We start from the raw sequence: 18396 nt of genomic DNA on the forward strand, positions 1-18396 counted from the left end.
TTCTCCCCTTCCTGTTTCTCTCTGTCTCCATGATGAATCTTGCCGGATAAATCATTTTCTGTCCAGCTTACAATTCAGTCTCAGAAATTTCTGCAAATAACTGCAATATGCAAGCCCAGAGCAAATGGAAGGGAGCTCCTATCTAACTGTTAGCAGTTACGAGGAGGGGTCGGTGTGTCAGTGAAGACAGGACCGAGCAGTAACTGAGAAGGTGCAGGTCGTGGCTGGGAGCAGGTTACTATTCCGAGGAGCTGCTGGTTTCTAAATTAGAAGCATTTTATGTGACAGATTCATCGTGTATCCTGATCTATTGCTTTGTTAATTTTAGGTTTTAATGTCTCTTCACTGAAACCTGTTTTCCTTTCATAGCTGCAGGCTACTCAGAAATCTCACTTTCATCTTCAAAGCCTGAATGCAAAACGCACTCAGACAAGGAAAGAATGCTTGCGATTTGAAGTGAAGGAGTTCACTGGGCTCTCTGTTTCGAGTCCAACAGATAGGAGTCTGTTATATTTCAGTAATTCGACCACTTGTTCCAATTGAGCAATTTTGATTCTCAAAAGAGGTGCCGACTACATTATTAAATCACAATGAGTCTGAATAGTTTACTTAAATACCAAGTCCTCTAGTGAAGTTTCAGCCAACTCCTTTTGTGATTTGGGGGGGCCTCATCATACAGGGTTGGTAGCAGTAAGGACTCTTGTGGTAGCGCCCCTATCTCTGGACCAAGAGGTCCAAGTTCAAATCCAACCTATCTTAAAGGTGTGTAATAGCATCTCTGAACAGGCCGATTAGAAACTATGGAAAAGTGAATGGGGTGGTAATGGTGAAGGAACGAAGCATTGGTGCAGAGTAACAGGGAAAGGCAAAATAGTGGCAGTTCTGTCTGAAAGGAAGGATGTGTAAAACCAAACATTTGTGCCAACAGAACCAAAAAAAACAGAGTTTCTGATCTAAAATTGTCGTAACGTGTGAAATGCAGTTGTCATTTTGCGCGCAGCAAGCTCTCACAGTGAGCAACATGATAACAAGCAGGGAATCGGTTTCTGGTACAGTGATTGAAGGATTAAACAATGGCCACGCCCACCCAGGAGAATTAAAAAACCGAACTTGCTGGAAAAGCTCAGCAGGTCTGGCAGCATCTGTGGAGGGAAATCAGAGTTAAGGTTTCCGATCGAGTGACCCCCCCTCCTCTGAATTACTCAGGAGAACTCCTTGGCTGTGCTCTGACAGCGCTGAGGGGGCTTCAGTTGAGCATTTCATTTGAAAGATGGCCCCTTCAACGATGCAGAAACAGAGCAGTGCTCCCTCCGCAGGGCGCTGCAATCTCAGCCTGGAGCTTTCTGCTCAAGCGGCCATTGAACCTGGACCCTTGTGAGTCTGAGCTGAAAAGGCTCTCATCTCCTCTGTGACTTATCAAGGAGTCCAGTGAGGTTGATCAAGCATGCTCTCTTTTGAACCCCATGTCAACAACGCCTTGTTATGTTTGCCGTTACTGAGCTTCATGGGCACAGGAGCTTCCAGCACAATAAGATTGTTCATGAGCAATATAGCGTGGATGCTGGAAAGTGCAATACTCCAGCTTTTGTTGCTCTGCTAAAGAATATTTACAGAGTCTGCTCAATTCAGGGGAATACTTAAGGAGAGGCAATACCTAATGGCATTATTGCTCGATTATTACTCTCAGAGCACAGCAGGTCAGACTGCACCTGAGGAGCAGGAAAATCGACGTCAGGATGAAGGGCTTTTGCCCGAAACGTCGATGTTCCTGCTCCTCGGATGCTGCCTGACCTGCTGTGCTTTTTCAGCACCACTCTAATCTTGACTCTAATCTCCAGCATCTGCAGTCCTCACTTTCACCTATTACTCTCAAGACCCAGGTCATGTTCTGGGGACCTGGGTTTGTAATGCCACCATGGCAGATGGTGGACTTTGACTTCAATTAAAAAAACACCCCTGAAATTGAGATTCTGCTGATGGCCATGAAACTGTCGTTGATTGTTGGATAACCCCATCTTGTTCACTAATGTCTGTCAGTGGACTGCCATTCTTACCTGGTCTGGATTACATGTGACTCCAGACCCACTGCAGTGGGAAATAAATGATGGCCTTGCCAGGGATGCCCACATGCTGTGGCTGAACGAAAGAAAGACCACTTTGTTTCTGAAACATCTCGCTGTGGCTTGATCTTGCCACAGGGCTGCAAGCGAGAGAAAGAGAACGAGATCATGTGATGTCGGATCACTTCCTGCAGGGATGTGGCCTGTCTCATTAGCCTCTCTCACAGTCAGACGGATGCCCTTATATGACAGCAAGCTGAAATTGAAAACAAGAAACACTGTAAACTCTCTGTGTCTGTGGAGAGAGAAACGGAGGTAGTGTTTTGAGGTCGATGAACTGCCCGGTTCTGGAATGTTTACGCGGTGCCCCACTCCACAGAGCTTCAGCATATTGCCAGCATTTCCCACGATGCCATTCTATCCAGAATGCTTTGCAGGAAAGGTGGAAATGAGAGAACCGTAGCCTTTCCGACACATGCTGTTTGGTACCATGTCAGGTGGACGAGCTTTGTTTAAACTGTTTGACTTCAGCGTTCTTGTCCTTTTAAAGCAAAGGTTGAGTTTCTTGTGCTGAACGTGAAGGGAATTTGAAGATCCACTCAAGTAAACCATGGCCCGAGCCCATACCAACACTGGGGCCTGGTGCCGAGAAAGGAACTCGGCAGGAATGTGCTTCAAATAGCTGCAAGAGTATTCGAGGCTCAAGGCTGTCCAAATAAGGCAGAAAGTTTGAACACAGTTGAGGGATAGTAAGCTGCCTAAAATATCGCCAACACAATAGGGCTGTGTGCTACAGCTCACTGGGAAATGCCAAGAAAGAAAAAAGCACAACACTTGCCCTTAAACTGTGTTTACACTACAGCTAACAGCAGATAAACACATACTGATCCAATCCAAGCATGGAATTCCAAGTGACTAAATCACCTCCCATTGACTCCCTCTCGTCATGCGTGACTTTTGATCAAGGAGTCATGAAGTGTCTAATCCTGATCCAAATTGTCGAGTGCATGGGTTCTCTCCTCTCCAGCACTGGGCCACACCAACTGGGGCCTGGGTCCCTGTCTACGCTCAGTTAGAGTCATAGGGTCATAGAGCTATCCAACCCGTCCATGCTGACCAGATATCCCAACCCAATCTAGTCCCACCTGCCAGCACCCGACCCTCCAAACCTTTCCTATTCATATACCCATCCAAATGCCTTTTAAATGTTGCAATTGTACCAGCCTCCACCACATCCTCTGGCAGCTCATTCCATACACGCGCCATCCTCTGAGTGAAACAGTTGCCCCTTAGGTCTCTTTTATATCTTTCCCCTCTCACCTTAAACCTATGCCCTCTAATTCTGGACTCTCCCATCCCAGGGAAAAGACTTTGCCTATTTACCCTATCCATGCCCATCATAATTTTATAAACCTCTATAAGGTCACCCCTCAGCCTCCGATGCTCCAGGGAAAACAGCCCCAGCCTGTTCAGCCTCTCCCTATAACTCAGATCCCCCAACCCTGGCAACATTCTTGTAAATCTTCTGGTAAAGAACTCAAAAGACATTTCAAGCTTCTTAGTGAGAATAAGGAATGAAAGAAATCAGTATAAATGAATAAATACTGGAAAACTTAACGGGACGAAGTGGCGATAAATCCACTCAGACCTGACAACCTGCAGCACAGCGTTTTCATAGAAGCAGCTGTGGCGATAGTCAATGTTTTGTGTCTCCCAATATTCTACTGCGTCTCAAACAGTTCCCAGAGATTGGCAGATAACACGCCTTGGGAAAGGAGAAAGAGAGAAAATAGAAAGCTAGGGGTCAGATAGCCTGCCATCATCTATTATTAGGAGCATGATACAGGGCCCTTCGAAAACCATGGGATTGAGCAGAATTAGCAAGGATTTATGAAAGGGAAATCATGTTTTGCAAACGTATTCGGAGTTTGTTGTGGGGGCAGCTACTAAGGTGGATAAGGGGACGCTAGTGGATGGATTTGTAGTCTCCCAAGGTATTGGACAAGGTATCAGATAAGACAGGCATACATCAGGGACAGGCAGTAAAAGCTGGGCCAGCCAGTGGCATCCACATCCCATGCCAAAATATCCAAGCAACATGGTGGATGGGCTGACAGGGGTGTAGGGGAAGGGAAGAATCAATCATTGTACCTACTGCCTATCACCATCGAGGGAGATCTCTCTCTCTCTGTCTGTATCTCTCTGTCTCTGTATCTCTCTCTCTCTGTCTCTCTGTCTCTCTCTCTCATCTCTCTGTCTCTGTCTCTCTCTCATCTCTCTGTCTCTGTCTCTGTCTCTCTCTCGTCTCTCTGTCTCTGTATCTCTCAACTCTGTCTCTGTCTCTCTGTCTCTGTATCTGTATCTCTCTTTCCCCCTCTCTCTCTTCTGTCTGTCTGTCTGCCTCTATATCTCTCTCTCTCTTCTATCTCTCTGTCTCTGTATCTCTCTCTCTGTATCTCGGTCTCTCTGTCTCTGTCTCTCTGCCTCTGTATCCCTGTCTCTGTATCTTTCTCAATCCCTCTCTCTGTCTCTCAGTCCAGCTGTCTCTGTATATCTCTCTCCCCCCTTTTCTCTGTCTGTCTGTCTGTCTCTCTCTCTCTCTCTCTGTAACCCTGTCTCTATAGCTCTGTCCCTCTGTCTGTCTGTCTGTCTCTCTCCCTCTTGGTCTCTCTCTGTCTCTCCCCCCACCCGCCCCTTTCTCTCTCTCTCTCTCTCTCTCTTTCCCCCTCATCCCTCTGTTCAGAACGGTTCTTAAGAAGAGTTATACTGGCCTTACAACTTTAACTCTGTTTCTCTCTTCACAGCAGCTGCCAGGCCCCCTGAGTTTCTCCAGCAATTTCTGTTTGTGTTTGTTTCAAAATAGCACAGGCCAGCCTGGAGAAAGGCTACTGTCTCCGAGATACTGAGCGACTTCAGAGGAGAGGGGCGCAAAACTGAACGGCAAAGATAAACGAGTCAGTGAGCTGCATGAAATGTGAACCTGACCGGTTCACTGTGCTGTTTGCTCAAAACTCTCAGCAGATGATCAGAGACCTGATGCTCATTCCTGGTTTGTTTGATGGATGCAGCGCAAATAGTTTTGTTCCTCTCTCTTTTTCGACCCCCACTCCCCATTTCTGTTTGCAAATTGTGCTTTAGCCAATTGACTGCACACATGAGCTTGTTGCCCACTCAGGATGCTTTGTAGATGGCAAGTGAGTTTGGGTTTCTCTGTGCACTGCAGAGTTTTAACTTAGTGGCATGTGTGATGTTTGGTTGTGACAGGAATTCCCCTCCCCCCCCCCACCTTGTAACTCACTGCCTTGGTTTCTGGTTGGATACACAGCACTCTGGGCTAGCTGGCTGTAAACCCTGTCTCCCAGGCTAGGGGGCAGTGTTTGGCTCCTTGAGTTAGTGGTTCTGATAGTGGAGGAGCTTGGGGGGAGCACTGGGAGGTTCCAACGTGGCCCACATACAGTGCTGCAAAAGCATTTGCCTTCTCGCCAGGCTGTCTTCACCTTGCTGCCACTGCCTGAGACCTGGAATTCCTAACCAGCTGCCGTTTAACATCGGTTAAATCGGAGGTCTCTGACACAGTTCTATATTTACCCATTTAAGGCTTCCCAGCTGACCAAATCCGACCTGGGCACCCGTCTCAATACCCCCTCTTTGTGTTTGTTGGCACATGTCTGGCATGGTGGGCACCTGTCGTTCAAGGAGGAAACTGAAAGAAAGCGTAATCCTGCCACTCTAATGAAAAGAGATAAAAGGTCAAGTGTGGTACATCGTGGAGTTGAGGAGAAAGGCAATTTCTCATCACCCAACCGTGGATAGTTACTTTCAGCTGCCTGGCTGCTCGGCTCTGGAATTCCCTCCCTAACCCTCTCAGCCTCTGTCTCTCTCCTCCTCTGTGGAGACACTCCTTAGAAACAGGCAGGAATAGGCCCTTCAAGTCTACTCCATCATTCAATAAGATCATGGCTGAGCATCCAATTCACTTCCCTGTCCCTCCCTTCTCCTCCATAACCTTTGATCCCTTTAGCCCTAAGGACTACATCTAACTCCTTCTTGAAACCATTCAAAGTTTTGGCTTCAACCATTTTCTATGGCAGAGAATTCCACAGGCTCCCCAATCTCTGAATGAAGACATTTCTCCTCATCCCAATCCTAAATGGCCTACCCCGTCTCCTTCGACTATGGCCCCCTGGTTCTGGACTCCCCAGTTATCGGGAACATCCTTCCTGTGTTTACCCAGTCCAGTCCTGTTAGACCTTTATAGGGTTCTCCAGGATCCACCCTCATTCTATTGAACTCCAGTGAATATAGTCCAAACCGATCCCGTCTCTCTTCATACATTAGCCCTGCCATCCCAGGAATCAGTCTGGGAAAACTTCACTGTACTCCGTCCCTCGCCAGAACATCCTTCCTCAGATAAGGACACCAAAACCGCACGCAGTACTCCAGGGTATGGTCTCACCAAAGCCCCGTAAAATCGCAGCAAGACCTTCCTGCTCCTGTACTCGAATCCTCTCACTATGAAGGCCAACATAACACTTACCTTCTTCACCGCCTGCTGGACCTGCAATGTTTACTTTCAGTGACTTCGGGTGAAAGGGTCTTATTGCAGATTCCCCCGTTCTCAAGACTGGGAATTTGGTGCGATGTCTCATCTGAAACAGGAGTGTCAGCCTGGATTGTCCTCGGAGCGGGACTCTAAGCCAGCCAGCTTTTGATTCCGAGGTGAGAGTGCCACCTCTCTGACTGACACGTTCCTGATCTTGATTGTAAAGGCATTTGGTACATTTGCCTTCATTGATGTGTTCTGGACTTGACTCTGTAATGAATATTGCCAGCAAATGAGGTGAAGCATTGTTTTAGCGTTGGGTTTTGAGCTCTGCCATGTTTTCATAGCTTCTTTCTCTTTCATTGTTTCCTTTCATGAGTGTGTTGCTCATGAAGATCTGGGTGAGTATGTCGTAGTGACTAATAAACAAACAAAAATCTGTCAAGCTATGTTGGATTTGGGATCGAGTCGAGGAGTGTGGTGCTGGAAAAGCACAGCAGGTCAGGCAGCATCTGAGGAGCAGGAGAATCAATGCTTCTGGCCTAAGCCCTTCATCAGGATTGAGGCCTCATTCCTACTGAAGGGTTTATGCCTGAAACGTTGATTTTCCTGCTCCTCGGATGCTGCCTGACCTGCTGTGCTTTTCCAGCACCACTCTAATCTTGATTATAACGCTCTGCCCGGCCGGTTGCAATGCAGCAGGTTAACAATGGTTTCCCTTGCTATTTCCTGACAGGATTCTGGTGGGAGCACCTCAGGCCCGTGCCCAGTCCCAGCAGCTCGCCAATCGCACTGGAGGACTCTTTGCCTGTCCAATAATAACCGAAGATGATGAGTGTGATCAAGTCGAAATTGATAATGATGGTCAGACAAACGTTTTCTTTGCTCTCCTCCATTCCCTCACTTTGTAACCGGACACTGAGTCATAGAGTTGTAGAGATATACAGCACGGAAACAGACCCTTCGGTCCAACCCGTCCATCCCGACCTGATATCCCAACCCAATCTAGTCCCACCTGCCAGCACCCGGCCCATATCTCTCCAAACCCTTCCTATTCATATACCCATCCAAATGCCTTTTAAATTGTACCAGCCTCCACACCCTCTGCGTGAGAAAGTTGCCTCTTAGGTCTCTTTTATATCTTTCCCCTCTCACTGTAAACCTATGCCCTCTAGTTCTGTACTCCCCCACCCCAGGGAAAAGACTTTGCCTATTTATCCTATCCATGCCCCTCATAATTTTGTAAACCTCTATAAGGTCACCCCTCAGCCTCTGACGCTCCAGGGAAAACTGCCCCAGCCTGTTCAGCCTCTCCCTATAGCTCAAATCCTCCAACCCTGGCAACATCCTTGTAAATCTTTTCTGAACCCTTTCAAGTTTCACAACATCTTTCCGATAGGAAGGGGACCAGAATTGCACGCAATATTCCAACAGTGGCCTCCCAACTCCTGTTGTGATGTTTAAATTTACATGTGACTGCAGCCCTCATTCTGATGCTTTCTGCTGGGCCAGTGTGCAAGCTTCCTGCTTGGTCACTGCCCTGGCACTGATTCAGGGCTGCTCTCTGAGAAGTGAAGTAGGCAGGGATGCCCCACATTGTGCTTGGATTGTGTATACTCCTTCACAATGTGCAATGACTTGCATTTACATAGCGCCTTTAACATGGGAAAAAATCCCAAGGCATTTCACAGGAGCATTAACAAGTACAACTCGACATTGAGCTGCATAAGGCGATATGAGGCCAGGCGATGTCAAGGTTGGTCAAAGAGGCAGGTGCTAAAGTATTGTCTTAAAGAGTGAAGGTGAGGGGTTTGGGAGGGGAATATCAGAGCTCCGGGCTGAGGAACGCCACTTGGAAAAGCGTCAAGGTTGGCAAGGGTACAAAGTGGACTCTGCCTGGAGGCTTCGATGTCCATTATTAAAAGAGAGAGTTTTATAGCACCATGACTGACTGCTGTGGCCAGGTCCTGAGGATGTATGGACCTGTGATAGGTGGACAAGAGGGAACAATATGACTCAACTTTGTTCTCATCAATCTCCCTGTTGTGGATGCATCTGTCCATTGATGGTAGAGGTCGGAGTGGCCGCTGCAGAGTCCTTGCAGATAGGAAGGCCCGTCTTCATGTTGAGGCTTTCATCCATTGTGTTGGGCAGCACAGTCACCGTGCTGATTGGGACCGAGAAGCCTGCGCAAATATCCTTATCTTCAATAATGGGGGAGCCCAGCACATCAGTGCAAAAGATAAGGCTGAAGCGCTCACAGCAATCTTTCGTCAGAAGTGCTGACTGGATGATCCATCTCCAACTGCTCCAGAGGTTCCCAGCATTGCAGTCTTCGATTCAGTCGAAGGAACTGGACACTGTAAAGGTGACGGGTCCTAAAACATTCCGGTAATAGTACTGAAGGCTTGTGCTCCCCCAGCCAAGCTCTTCCAGTACAGTTACAACACCAGCAAAAATAACCAACCCCGGCATCTACCCAACAATGTGAACAATTGCCCAGGTATGTCCTGAACTCAAAAGGCAGGACAAATCTAACCCTGGCCAGTTACCTCCCCATCAGCCTATTCTTGACCATCAATTGTAGCTGCACCTTCTCTCCTAGATCCTTTCTTTGTCCAGGGGTTTCCAGGATATCTTTGAAACCCATCCCCTCTCAAAGTCCATCTCCATGGTAACATGAATCACATGGGCCTCATATCCTCGCAGAAATATTTAGCTCTTCTTGAGATTCCACTTTTGATTTTTTTATCTTGCAATTAAATGGACATTTTCAAGCAAAACTGTTCACATCTTGGCATTGTCAACACCTTCCTGGGTCTTTGGAGACTCGCGGTCCCACCACTGTAGACACAGATGCTGCCGCCATTTTCTGCAAACATGGATCTCAGTCATTGACAACCACGCTGCCCAGGCCTATCGCCAAGCAGATTTCTGAACACGCGACATGACGACCTTTACTTGACCCAGAATTAAAGACACAGTCCCAAAACACAGTCATAATTGTAACATTCTCAAATGTAATTTGGGTTGAGTGATTTATGCTGGCATTGCAAGTGATGTTCACATCACAGAGAAACGTGGAAACTACAAGCAGGAGTCGGCCTTTGAACTTGCTCCACCATTCAATCTGATCATGGCTGACCATCCAACTCAGTTCCCGATATCTCCCCCTAATCTTTGATCCCTTTAACCCTAAGAACGAGGAGATGGAGGGTTGCGAATGATCAGAGTGGCCATGATCTCATTGAATGGCAGAGCAGAGTCAATGGGCTGAATGGCCTAAGTCCTCAACTTCTTGTGGTCTAACTGTGTCTCACTCCTTCATGAAAACATTCATTGTTCTGACCTCAGCCACTTTCTATGGCAGAGAATTCCACAGGCTCCCCACACTCTGGGTGAACAAAGTTAAAAATCACCTGACACCAGGTTACAGTCCAACAGGTTTATGTGGACTGTAACTTTCAGGGTGCTGCTCCTTCAGGGAGCAACCTCCAAATAAACCGATTGGACTGTAACCTGGTGTCGGGTGATTTTTAACTTTGTCCACCCCAGTCCAACACCGGCTCCTCCGCATCACCTCTGGATGAAGACATTTCTCCTCATCTCAGTCCTAACTGGCCTTAGACTGTGACCCCCTGGTCATCAGGAATATCCTTCCTGTGTTTACCCTGTCTCGTCCTGTTAGAATTTTATAGGGTTCTATGGAACCCCCACCCTCATTCTTTTGAGAATTACTACAATGTGGAAACAGGCCCTTCGGCCCAACAAGTCCACACCAAACCTCCAAAGAGTATCCCACCCAAAACCATTCCCCTACCCTATATTTCCCCTGACTGATGCACCTAACCTACACATCCCTGAACACTCTAGGCAATTTAGCATGGCCAATTCACCTAACCTGCACGTCTTTGGATTGTGGGAGGAAACCCACACACAGACACGGGGAAAATGTGTAAACTCCACACAGTCAGTCGCCCAAGGCTGGAATCGAACCCAGGTCCCTGGCGCTATGAGGCAGCAGTGCTAACCACTGAGCCACCATGCCACCCTTTCTACTGAGCTCCAGTAAATATAGTCCTAACTGATCCAGTCTCTCTTTATACATCAGTCCTGCCATTCCCAGGGATCAGTCTGGGAAACTTTAACTGATGTTGGGTGGATGAATAAATATTTGCCAGTAAACCAGAGAAACTGCTTGGCGAGTGCAGGGTGATATTTTACGTCCACCTGAGAGGAGCGTGGATCAGACCGCTGCAGCATAATTAAACAGGGAAATGCTTTCCTGCTGCAAACTCACCAGCTGCAGGCCTCCCAAATCACAATTCCATTTCAAATTCACAATTCCCATGTCTTTCAATGTTCCTCCAACTAAAGTGCATCACCTCACACTTCACTGCAATGAACCTCATCTGTCACCTCTCCGCCCACCCCACCAACTTGTCAATGTCCTGTTGTGGAGCTCCACACTGTCCCCCTCACAGTTTGTAAAATCTGTCATCTGCAAATGTTTGCTCATGTTCCTGTGCAGCACCTTGCAGTGTATCACTTTATTAAGGGTGCTAATGACATGCGAGTTGTGGTTTGATGGTGATCGCGATTTTGTTTCAGGAAACTTCTCTTTTATGTACACGCTATGCTGCGACATCATTTTGAGTGGTTTTATTGTGAGTGATCAGGGAACTGCTGTGTCGATGATAACACTTTTTTTAATGATTGAATAAAATTCTGTCCAACTGACTTGGAAGGTTTTGTGAAATGAGTTTGGTCAATGAAATAGCCAGTTGGAAAGAGGAAATAGACAGAATTCACAACTTAAGGCAGCTCTTGGGGTTAGTGGGGGGGGGAGGGGAATGTTAGATTGAGGTCACTCTCCAATGAAGCAAACAGTTAGTTTGGGGGTGAGAAGGCCTTCCTACAGCTGTACAGGGCTTTGGCAAGACCACACCTGGAGGATTGCGTGCAGTTTTAGTCTCCCTTAGTCTTGCCATAAAGGGAGGGCAGCAGGGGATCACTAGGCTGGTACCGCGGATGGCAGTTGATTCAACTGGGCCTGCATTCACTCGGGTTTAGAAGGACGAGAGGGGGCCTGATCGAAATGTGTAACATTCGAACAGGGCTGGACACTCTAGATGCAGGGAAGATGTTTCCCATGACAAGGGTGGGCTTCCAGAACAAGGGGTCATAATCTCAGGATACAGGGCAGGCCGTTTCAGGCTGAGGTGAGGAGAAATTTCTTCTCTCAGAGCCTGTGGAATTATCTGCGACAGAGGCAGTGGAGGCCAAGTCACTCAATATGTTTAAGAAAGATTTCTCATCGTAAAAGGCACCAAGGGATACATGGAGACGGTGGGAGTGTGGCATTGAGATCAAAGATCACCTATGACTATGCTGAATGGTGGTTCAGGCTCGATGAGCGGCCTAATCAAGTTAGGAAGAGAACTCCTATTTTCTCCTATCTTTTATGATTTTATTGGATGCTGGGGTAGACCTGAGAGGCTAGGAGGCCTACTCCTTCTCCGAATGCATTTCCTTGTAGTTAATGAAGAGGAAGATGGAGATTGTGTGGGTTAACAGCCACAGCGTGGGGAGTGGACTGGATGCACACACTACAAACACAAGGGATTTTAAGGAACGTCAGCCAATTAGGTTATCAAATTCAGTAACATTCTTGTGTCTTTTCCAGTTGATCTGAAGAGGGAGAGTAAAGAGAACCAATGGTTGGGTGTGACGGTCAAAAGCCAAGGAATTGGAGGGAAGGTTGTGGTAAGTTGTTCATAAAAAGGCAATGGTCTGGAGATATTACACATAAAGACAAGCTCAATCTGCTGAAAGATGCAGCTATACTTGTACACAGCTGTGAACCACTTCCAGTTCACACTGACTGAATGAATGAATTCAAAATCAATGTAATTCTCAAAAGGTGCCTTTAAGGGATTATTCAGGAGTGACATTAGAAATCATTATACAACACAGCTTTCAGACGTTTTATAAACCAGATAAGGTCTAAGGGGCAGCTTTTTCACATTAGACGGGGATGACTGTTTGTGAGTTGCCAGAGGGAGTGGTGGAGGCTGGTACAATGACAACATTTAAAAGGCATCTGGATGGGTATATGAATAGGAAGGGTTTGGAGGGATATGGGCCAAGTGCTGGCAGGTGGGACTAGATTGGGTTGGGATATCTGGTTGGCATGGACGGGTTGGACCGAAGGGTCTGTTTCTGTGTTGTAGGTTTCAGTGACTCTGAGGCAAATCATTGATGAAGTTACAAGAACAAAAAGATATAACTTTGTTTTGCCATTGTATCGCACATTTTAACAGCGCTGCTTTTGGTCGGTTGTGAGGGAATTATTCAACCTCAGAAGCTTCTGTGAGGACTTTAGGCAACTAAGTCTCTGGTCACCAAGTGAAAACAGTTGGGAACCTGGAATTGGCCTCAGAGCCTTGGAGGGAGTTCCACACGCCAAGTGTGTGTGCTTGTGTGAGGAAATGGGAGGGTCAGTTTGAAGGGCTTATTTCCTGACTTTTACTCCTTGTTTGTATGTTTGAAATGGAAGATTGACTGGCAGCTGGGGAACACTATCCCGACACTTAATAACATCTTCAGGGGACAAAGAGAATAGCGAAGAGTGGCAGAAGGCTTACGTTTTCAAAAGAATTGTTTTATTTATGGGATTCCTTTTAAGAATCACTGAGCCCGAGGGAGCCAAATAGCGCAAGGGATCTGTTAGCACGGGATCAAGGAAGAAAATCAACAGATGTTAGAAAGAATCATTTTCTTCTTGAAGTGTTTGAACTTGAAAAGGCATCTTGTTCGAGAGATTCCATCTGAAAAGCAAAACTAAACAGGGAAAATATCCTTTGGCAAATGCAGGCAGCTTTTTGGGGCAGTCCAAGCACATAATCAGCAGAAAGCTGAGCCTGTTGATAAGATCAAATCCCAATCAATCTTGTAATTTAAATTTGCGTGCCACCTTATGGTTGGCATCCAGTTTTACCCATACTCAGGTGGGCACAGTTAACAGGCGCACTGACCTTGCTGCAAGGTTGATTACACAGAGCCGTTAAGTGCAATTGGGAATGAGGCGTTTATATTGCAAGAGTCCAGTCATAGAGTCATAGAGATGTACAGAATGGAAACAGACGCTTCGGTCCAACCCATCCATGCCAACCAGATATCCCAAACCAATCTAGGCCCATATCCCTCCAAACCTGTCCTCTGATCGAGACGTCGAGGAATAGCAGTAGATGTGCAGTCAGATTGCTGGCCACCTTTTGTCAAAAGGACCGTGGCTAATATGAGGAAAAACTCCCTTTCATGTCCCAAGTGTTTTGGCTGTTGGAATGTGCTGCCTGAGAGCGTGGTGGAGGCAGACTCAATTCACCAGAGAATGGGATCATTATTGAAAGGGACACGAAGGAAAACAGGCAGGATTACAGAGCAAAGGCCAGGGAGTGGGCTTGTGAGGTGTTCGGTCAGAGAGCCAGCATGGGGTACGATGGGCTGAAGGGCATGTAGCCATTCTCTGATTCTGTTTTGTTTCTGGAGGGATCATTTTAAATCTAATCCAAATGAATACTCAGACATCTCCACGCTGCATTGGCGGCAAGGGTCCGAATGAAACACATTGGACAAATTTGCTCAATTTCCAGTGGCCATCAGTTAGTAGCATCCGACGTTACTAATAAGCTCCAGTCTAGACCAGTTGGGGTGAATGGCCTGTTTTGTGTGCTGTAGAATGCTATGCCATTTGTTGTAAGTGTTGGCACACTAAGCAGGGTTAACCAGCGGCCCTATTTGAGCAGGAATGGGCAGGTAGGAGCTGAGGTTCATTTGATGTTCATCGTCGGAGCAGATCTATGTTCCTGACATTGGAATGGGATCCCAGCAATAGAATAATTCTCCTCACCTTCATGAGTACAATATCCCACCAGCTCCCACCATTCTCAACAAAAATCTAGTTGAAAGCCCATTTCTCTTTCTCCTCCCAAATCCTCTCTTCATGTACATGTCGATTCCTGACAGGATTGGAGCTCCCCAGCTGCTGGTCACTTTGAGCCTCTCACAATTCTTCACCTGCATCTTGTGGGGATGCTAGCAGACTGTTCGACTGCAGCGGCCAGCGCAGGCAAGCCCTGTCCCTGCCTGATGCCCACACGTGCACAGAAGCCACCAGCTGGTAGCGAGGGCGGTGCCCCTGGCTGGGCCTACCTCACCCACAGGCACTGCTTCCGACTGAAGCATTCCCCCGAGCCCCCTTGACTGCTGCTCCCATTGACACTGACTTGGCACAGAGGGCAAAACAAACCTAGGTTGGCACGGTGGCTCAGTGGTTGGCACTGCTGCCTCACAGTGCCAGGGCCCCGGGTTCAATTCCAGACTCGGGCTTCTGTCTGTGTGGAGTTTGCACTTTCTCCCCGTGACTGTGTGGTTTCCTCCAGTTTCCTCCCACAGTCCAAAGATGTGCAGGTTAGGGTGGATTGGCCATGCTGAATTGTCCCGTAGTGCCCAGGGATGTGTAGGTTAGATGGATTAGCAATGGGAAGTGCAGGGTTACAGGGTAGGGGATGCTCTTAGAGGGTCGGTGTGGAGTCCAAGGGCTGAATGGCCAGCTTCCACACTGTTGGGACTCTATCTGCACTGTGTTGCCTAAATCTGGTGAAGTACTGGGAACTTGGAGAATGGTGTGTAACAAATATCACATCAGCAAAGATTGAACAGGCTTTTAGTGTTGTGTGGCAGGGCAGGGAGGAATCCCTTCTCTCTCAGAGAGAGAAGACTGAGGGTTGTGTCGATAAAGGTCTTTACAATGATGTCGAGTCGATCTACACGGTTCCAGTCAGGGAAATCTGGCAGAGAATTCAGGGAAAACTCCCTTTTCCAGAGAATTGGAGAATCAAGTGGCTGAGGGGAAGAGCATAGATACAAGAAAGGGCTCTTGTGGCACAGTGGTAGTGTCCTGTAGGCCAAGAGGCCCAGTTTCAAGGCCAAAGGTGTGTCATAACATAAAGCTCGATAAAGCCATGAGGGAGAAAAAGGATAGGGTGAGGTAAAGCAGTTCTCAGGGAACTTTGGGGAGAAAGCTAGTTGGTCTATGTTTAAGTGGGCGGGGTGAGGCTTGTGTGTTATTTAAATGCCAGCATGGTGTGGTTGGGCCTAATGGCCTAGTTCTGTGTTGTGAATGTGACCGAGGTGTCGTCTTTTCTTTCTCGTAGACCTGTGCCCATCGCTATGAGCTGAGGCAGCGTGTGAATCAGTCGGCGGAAACCCGCGACATGATCGGGCGCTGCTACGTGCTGAGCCAGGACTTGCAAATCCGAGATGAGCTGGATGGTGGTGACTGGAAGTTCTGTGAAGGCCGCACGCAGGGTCACCAGCGCTTCGGGTACTGCCAACAGGGCATCGCGGCAGGTTTCACACCAGACGAGCATTACATTTTATTTGGTGCCCCGGGCACGTACAACTGGAAAGGTCAGTCATTCCCGATGTTTGTGTGGGCATGAAACAAATTTGGCATCTTTGCTCTGGCAAGCAACATCAAAAGCATAAAAAGTGGGCAACAATTCTTACCACTGGCACTGCCCACACTTAACCTGGGCAACCACTATCACCCAGCAACTGTTGCAAGCTCTTTCCCAACACTGTTGTCGTTGAATTTAAAGGTGTCACTTCAAGTACTATGCCAGGCTGTTGCGTCCCGAGCGATTTTAAAGCCAAGAGAAGCTGCTACTTGAGTCATGCCACCCCTCTCTGTGGTGGTCACACATACCAATGCCTACTCTGACTGCAAACACTGAGATAACCTGGCAAGGATCGTGTGGCACCTTGTACCCTCTGCCTATTCCTGCCCAGCTAGAGTAGCTGCCATTGGCACTCCGCACCTGCCCAAGATGCCAGGCTGAAGTGACAGGACATGCCTTCATTCCAGAACCATGCAGCCACATGGTAACCGTGGAAACACAAAGCTGTCAGAATTCCAATGTGCTTGGATGGTTTCTTTGTTGACAGAATTCCTGCAGGCCCCAAAAAACTGTGGCAGTGAATTGTCCTCTCAACCTTTAGATTCTAAGCCAAACCAATGGCATCCCAAGTCTGCTGTCCCTCCTAGGACTGTACAAAATGGGTTCCGTGCAGTTTTGACCCTGGTTCCCAGTGGCTCAGTGGGCATCTTAACTCAGAAATTGCCAAGGGTCACTGCCACTGAAGGTGGCAGCCTGGCATTGGCACGGATGGAGATGTGCTTTCTGAGCTTAAGCTGAATGGCACATTATTGGGCAGAGGGTGGTTTACTCTGTGTCAGCCGTAAACGCCCAAGTGTTTGCCTTGGCCAGCACTGAAACCTTCACTTAAAAAACAGTGGACAAAATCATTCCTTGTGAACAGCTGCTGAAGACAGTTATGAGTTCCAATTCATGATTTAAGAGTGACACGTATCCAAGTCTCTATGAAATAGTTGTGAATGAAGAGATGTGTTACTGTCACCTCTAATGAGCTGTGCCCCGGAGGTTGGCATAAACCCTATCCAGGAGGCCCCGTGCTGGCACGGTCTCTGACTGTTTATTTCCAGAGCTGTCTGCTTTGTTTCTCAGTTGTGGAGAAAGGCTGTTTATGTTATACATTCCAACGGGAATAATTATTCCGGTTGCCCTGTGGACCCATTTTGTTTTGAAGTGACATGTTACCAACTATGTTGTTGGGGCAAAGTTTTAAAAGGCAAGCATTGTACAAGGTGTGCCTTATTTAAAGAGCAAGATGCCAACAAGGTGGTGAAGATGGTAGAGAAGCTACCGTTAGTCTTCATACCGAGAGGGCGCACATTTCGAGGGATCCCCTCCAAACTTTGGCAAATGATAGAATTCCCACACTCGCTGTTGATTTACATAGAGGGAAAACTTTCCCAATGGGAAAAAAAACACTCCGTCATTTCAAAAAGCAAAGTCGTGTTTGATTGTGTTAAGAAGATCATTAAGGAGCCAATATCTGGGCGGGAGGGGAGTGGGTCATGACCTCTCGAATCATCTTGAGGTTGGGCACTGCCACTCTGGAGGACCCACCTCTGTTTTGCGCCCGGGAACTTCCTGTTGCCCATCATCTTTGAGATCGAGGTTGGGCCCGCAAGTCTTGGCGCAGTTAGGTAAGTTGCCATTCTTTAGTCCCTCCCCTGGTCTGCTCCCTCGATGCCCTTTCCTGCAAATGTTGTCATTGCATGAGTCTAGTTCCAGAGGTAACTCCTGCACTGACACCTTGGTCAACGGGACAGAAGTATTCCCATGCTGGGATGACTTTGTGGAGAGTTCTCTCTGGTCTAACTGGAATGCGGTGAGCCTAGTTGTGAAACCAGCAGATAAGGTGCAAGGACTTGGTTGACCCCAAAAGCCTGACACTTTTCGCATCAGAGAGCGGAGGGAGCTGGGTGGAAGTGAAGGCAGAGCACAAAGCTGGTCGGGAAGGTAAGTGATTGCTATTAGAGTGGGTGTGTTCTAGACCCCAGGTCCTACAAGGTAGGGCCTCCCTCCCTCCCTCCTCCTCTAACCTAAATTAAGAGTCCACAGACTTGCCCCAAAAAGAGCGTCCAAGGAAGTTCCTGTGGATTGAAGAGAGAGTCTTTAGCTCAGGAGTCTTTGACAAGGAGGTTGAGTGAAGTGATTACGCCACAGTTGAAGAGGGTGAAGACATGACTGCCCAGCTGGTTCACTGTGCTACGTGCTTGATGTGGGAGGTCAACGACTCTGGTGTGTCTGGCTCATATAAGTGTGGAAAGTGTGTGCACATTCAGCTACTGACAGAGCA

The 18396-nt window shown here is 47.7% G+C and overlaps 1 protein-coding gene across 1 annotated transcript in view; it reads left to right on the plus strand.

Moving 5' to 3' along the window:
- LOC122543254 (integrin alpha-7-like) overlaps nucleotides 1–18396 on the plus strand; it is a 152848-nt gene that overhangs the window by 77069 nt on the left and 57383 nt on the right. Inside the window, exons 2-4 of the mRNA XM_043681725.1 lie at nucleotides 7340–7467; nucleotides 12290–12369; nucleotides 15822–16077. Coding sequence (XP_043537660.1) covers nucleotides 7340–7467; nucleotides 12290–12369; nucleotides 15822–16077 — 464 coding nt within the window. The remainder of the gene's footprint in view (nucleotides 1–7339; nucleotides 7468–12289; nucleotides 12370–15821; nucleotides 16078–18396) is intronic.

The sequence above is a fragment of the Chiloscyllium plagiosum genome, chromosome 43 (assembly GCF_004010195.1).
Source record: "Chiloscyllium plagiosum isolate BGI_BamShark_2017 chromosome 43, ASM401019v2, whole genome shotgun sequence".
Classification (NCBI taxonomy): Eukaryota; Metazoa; Chordata; class Chondrichthyes; order Orectolobiformes; family Hemiscylliidae; genus Chiloscyllium; species Chiloscyllium plagiosum.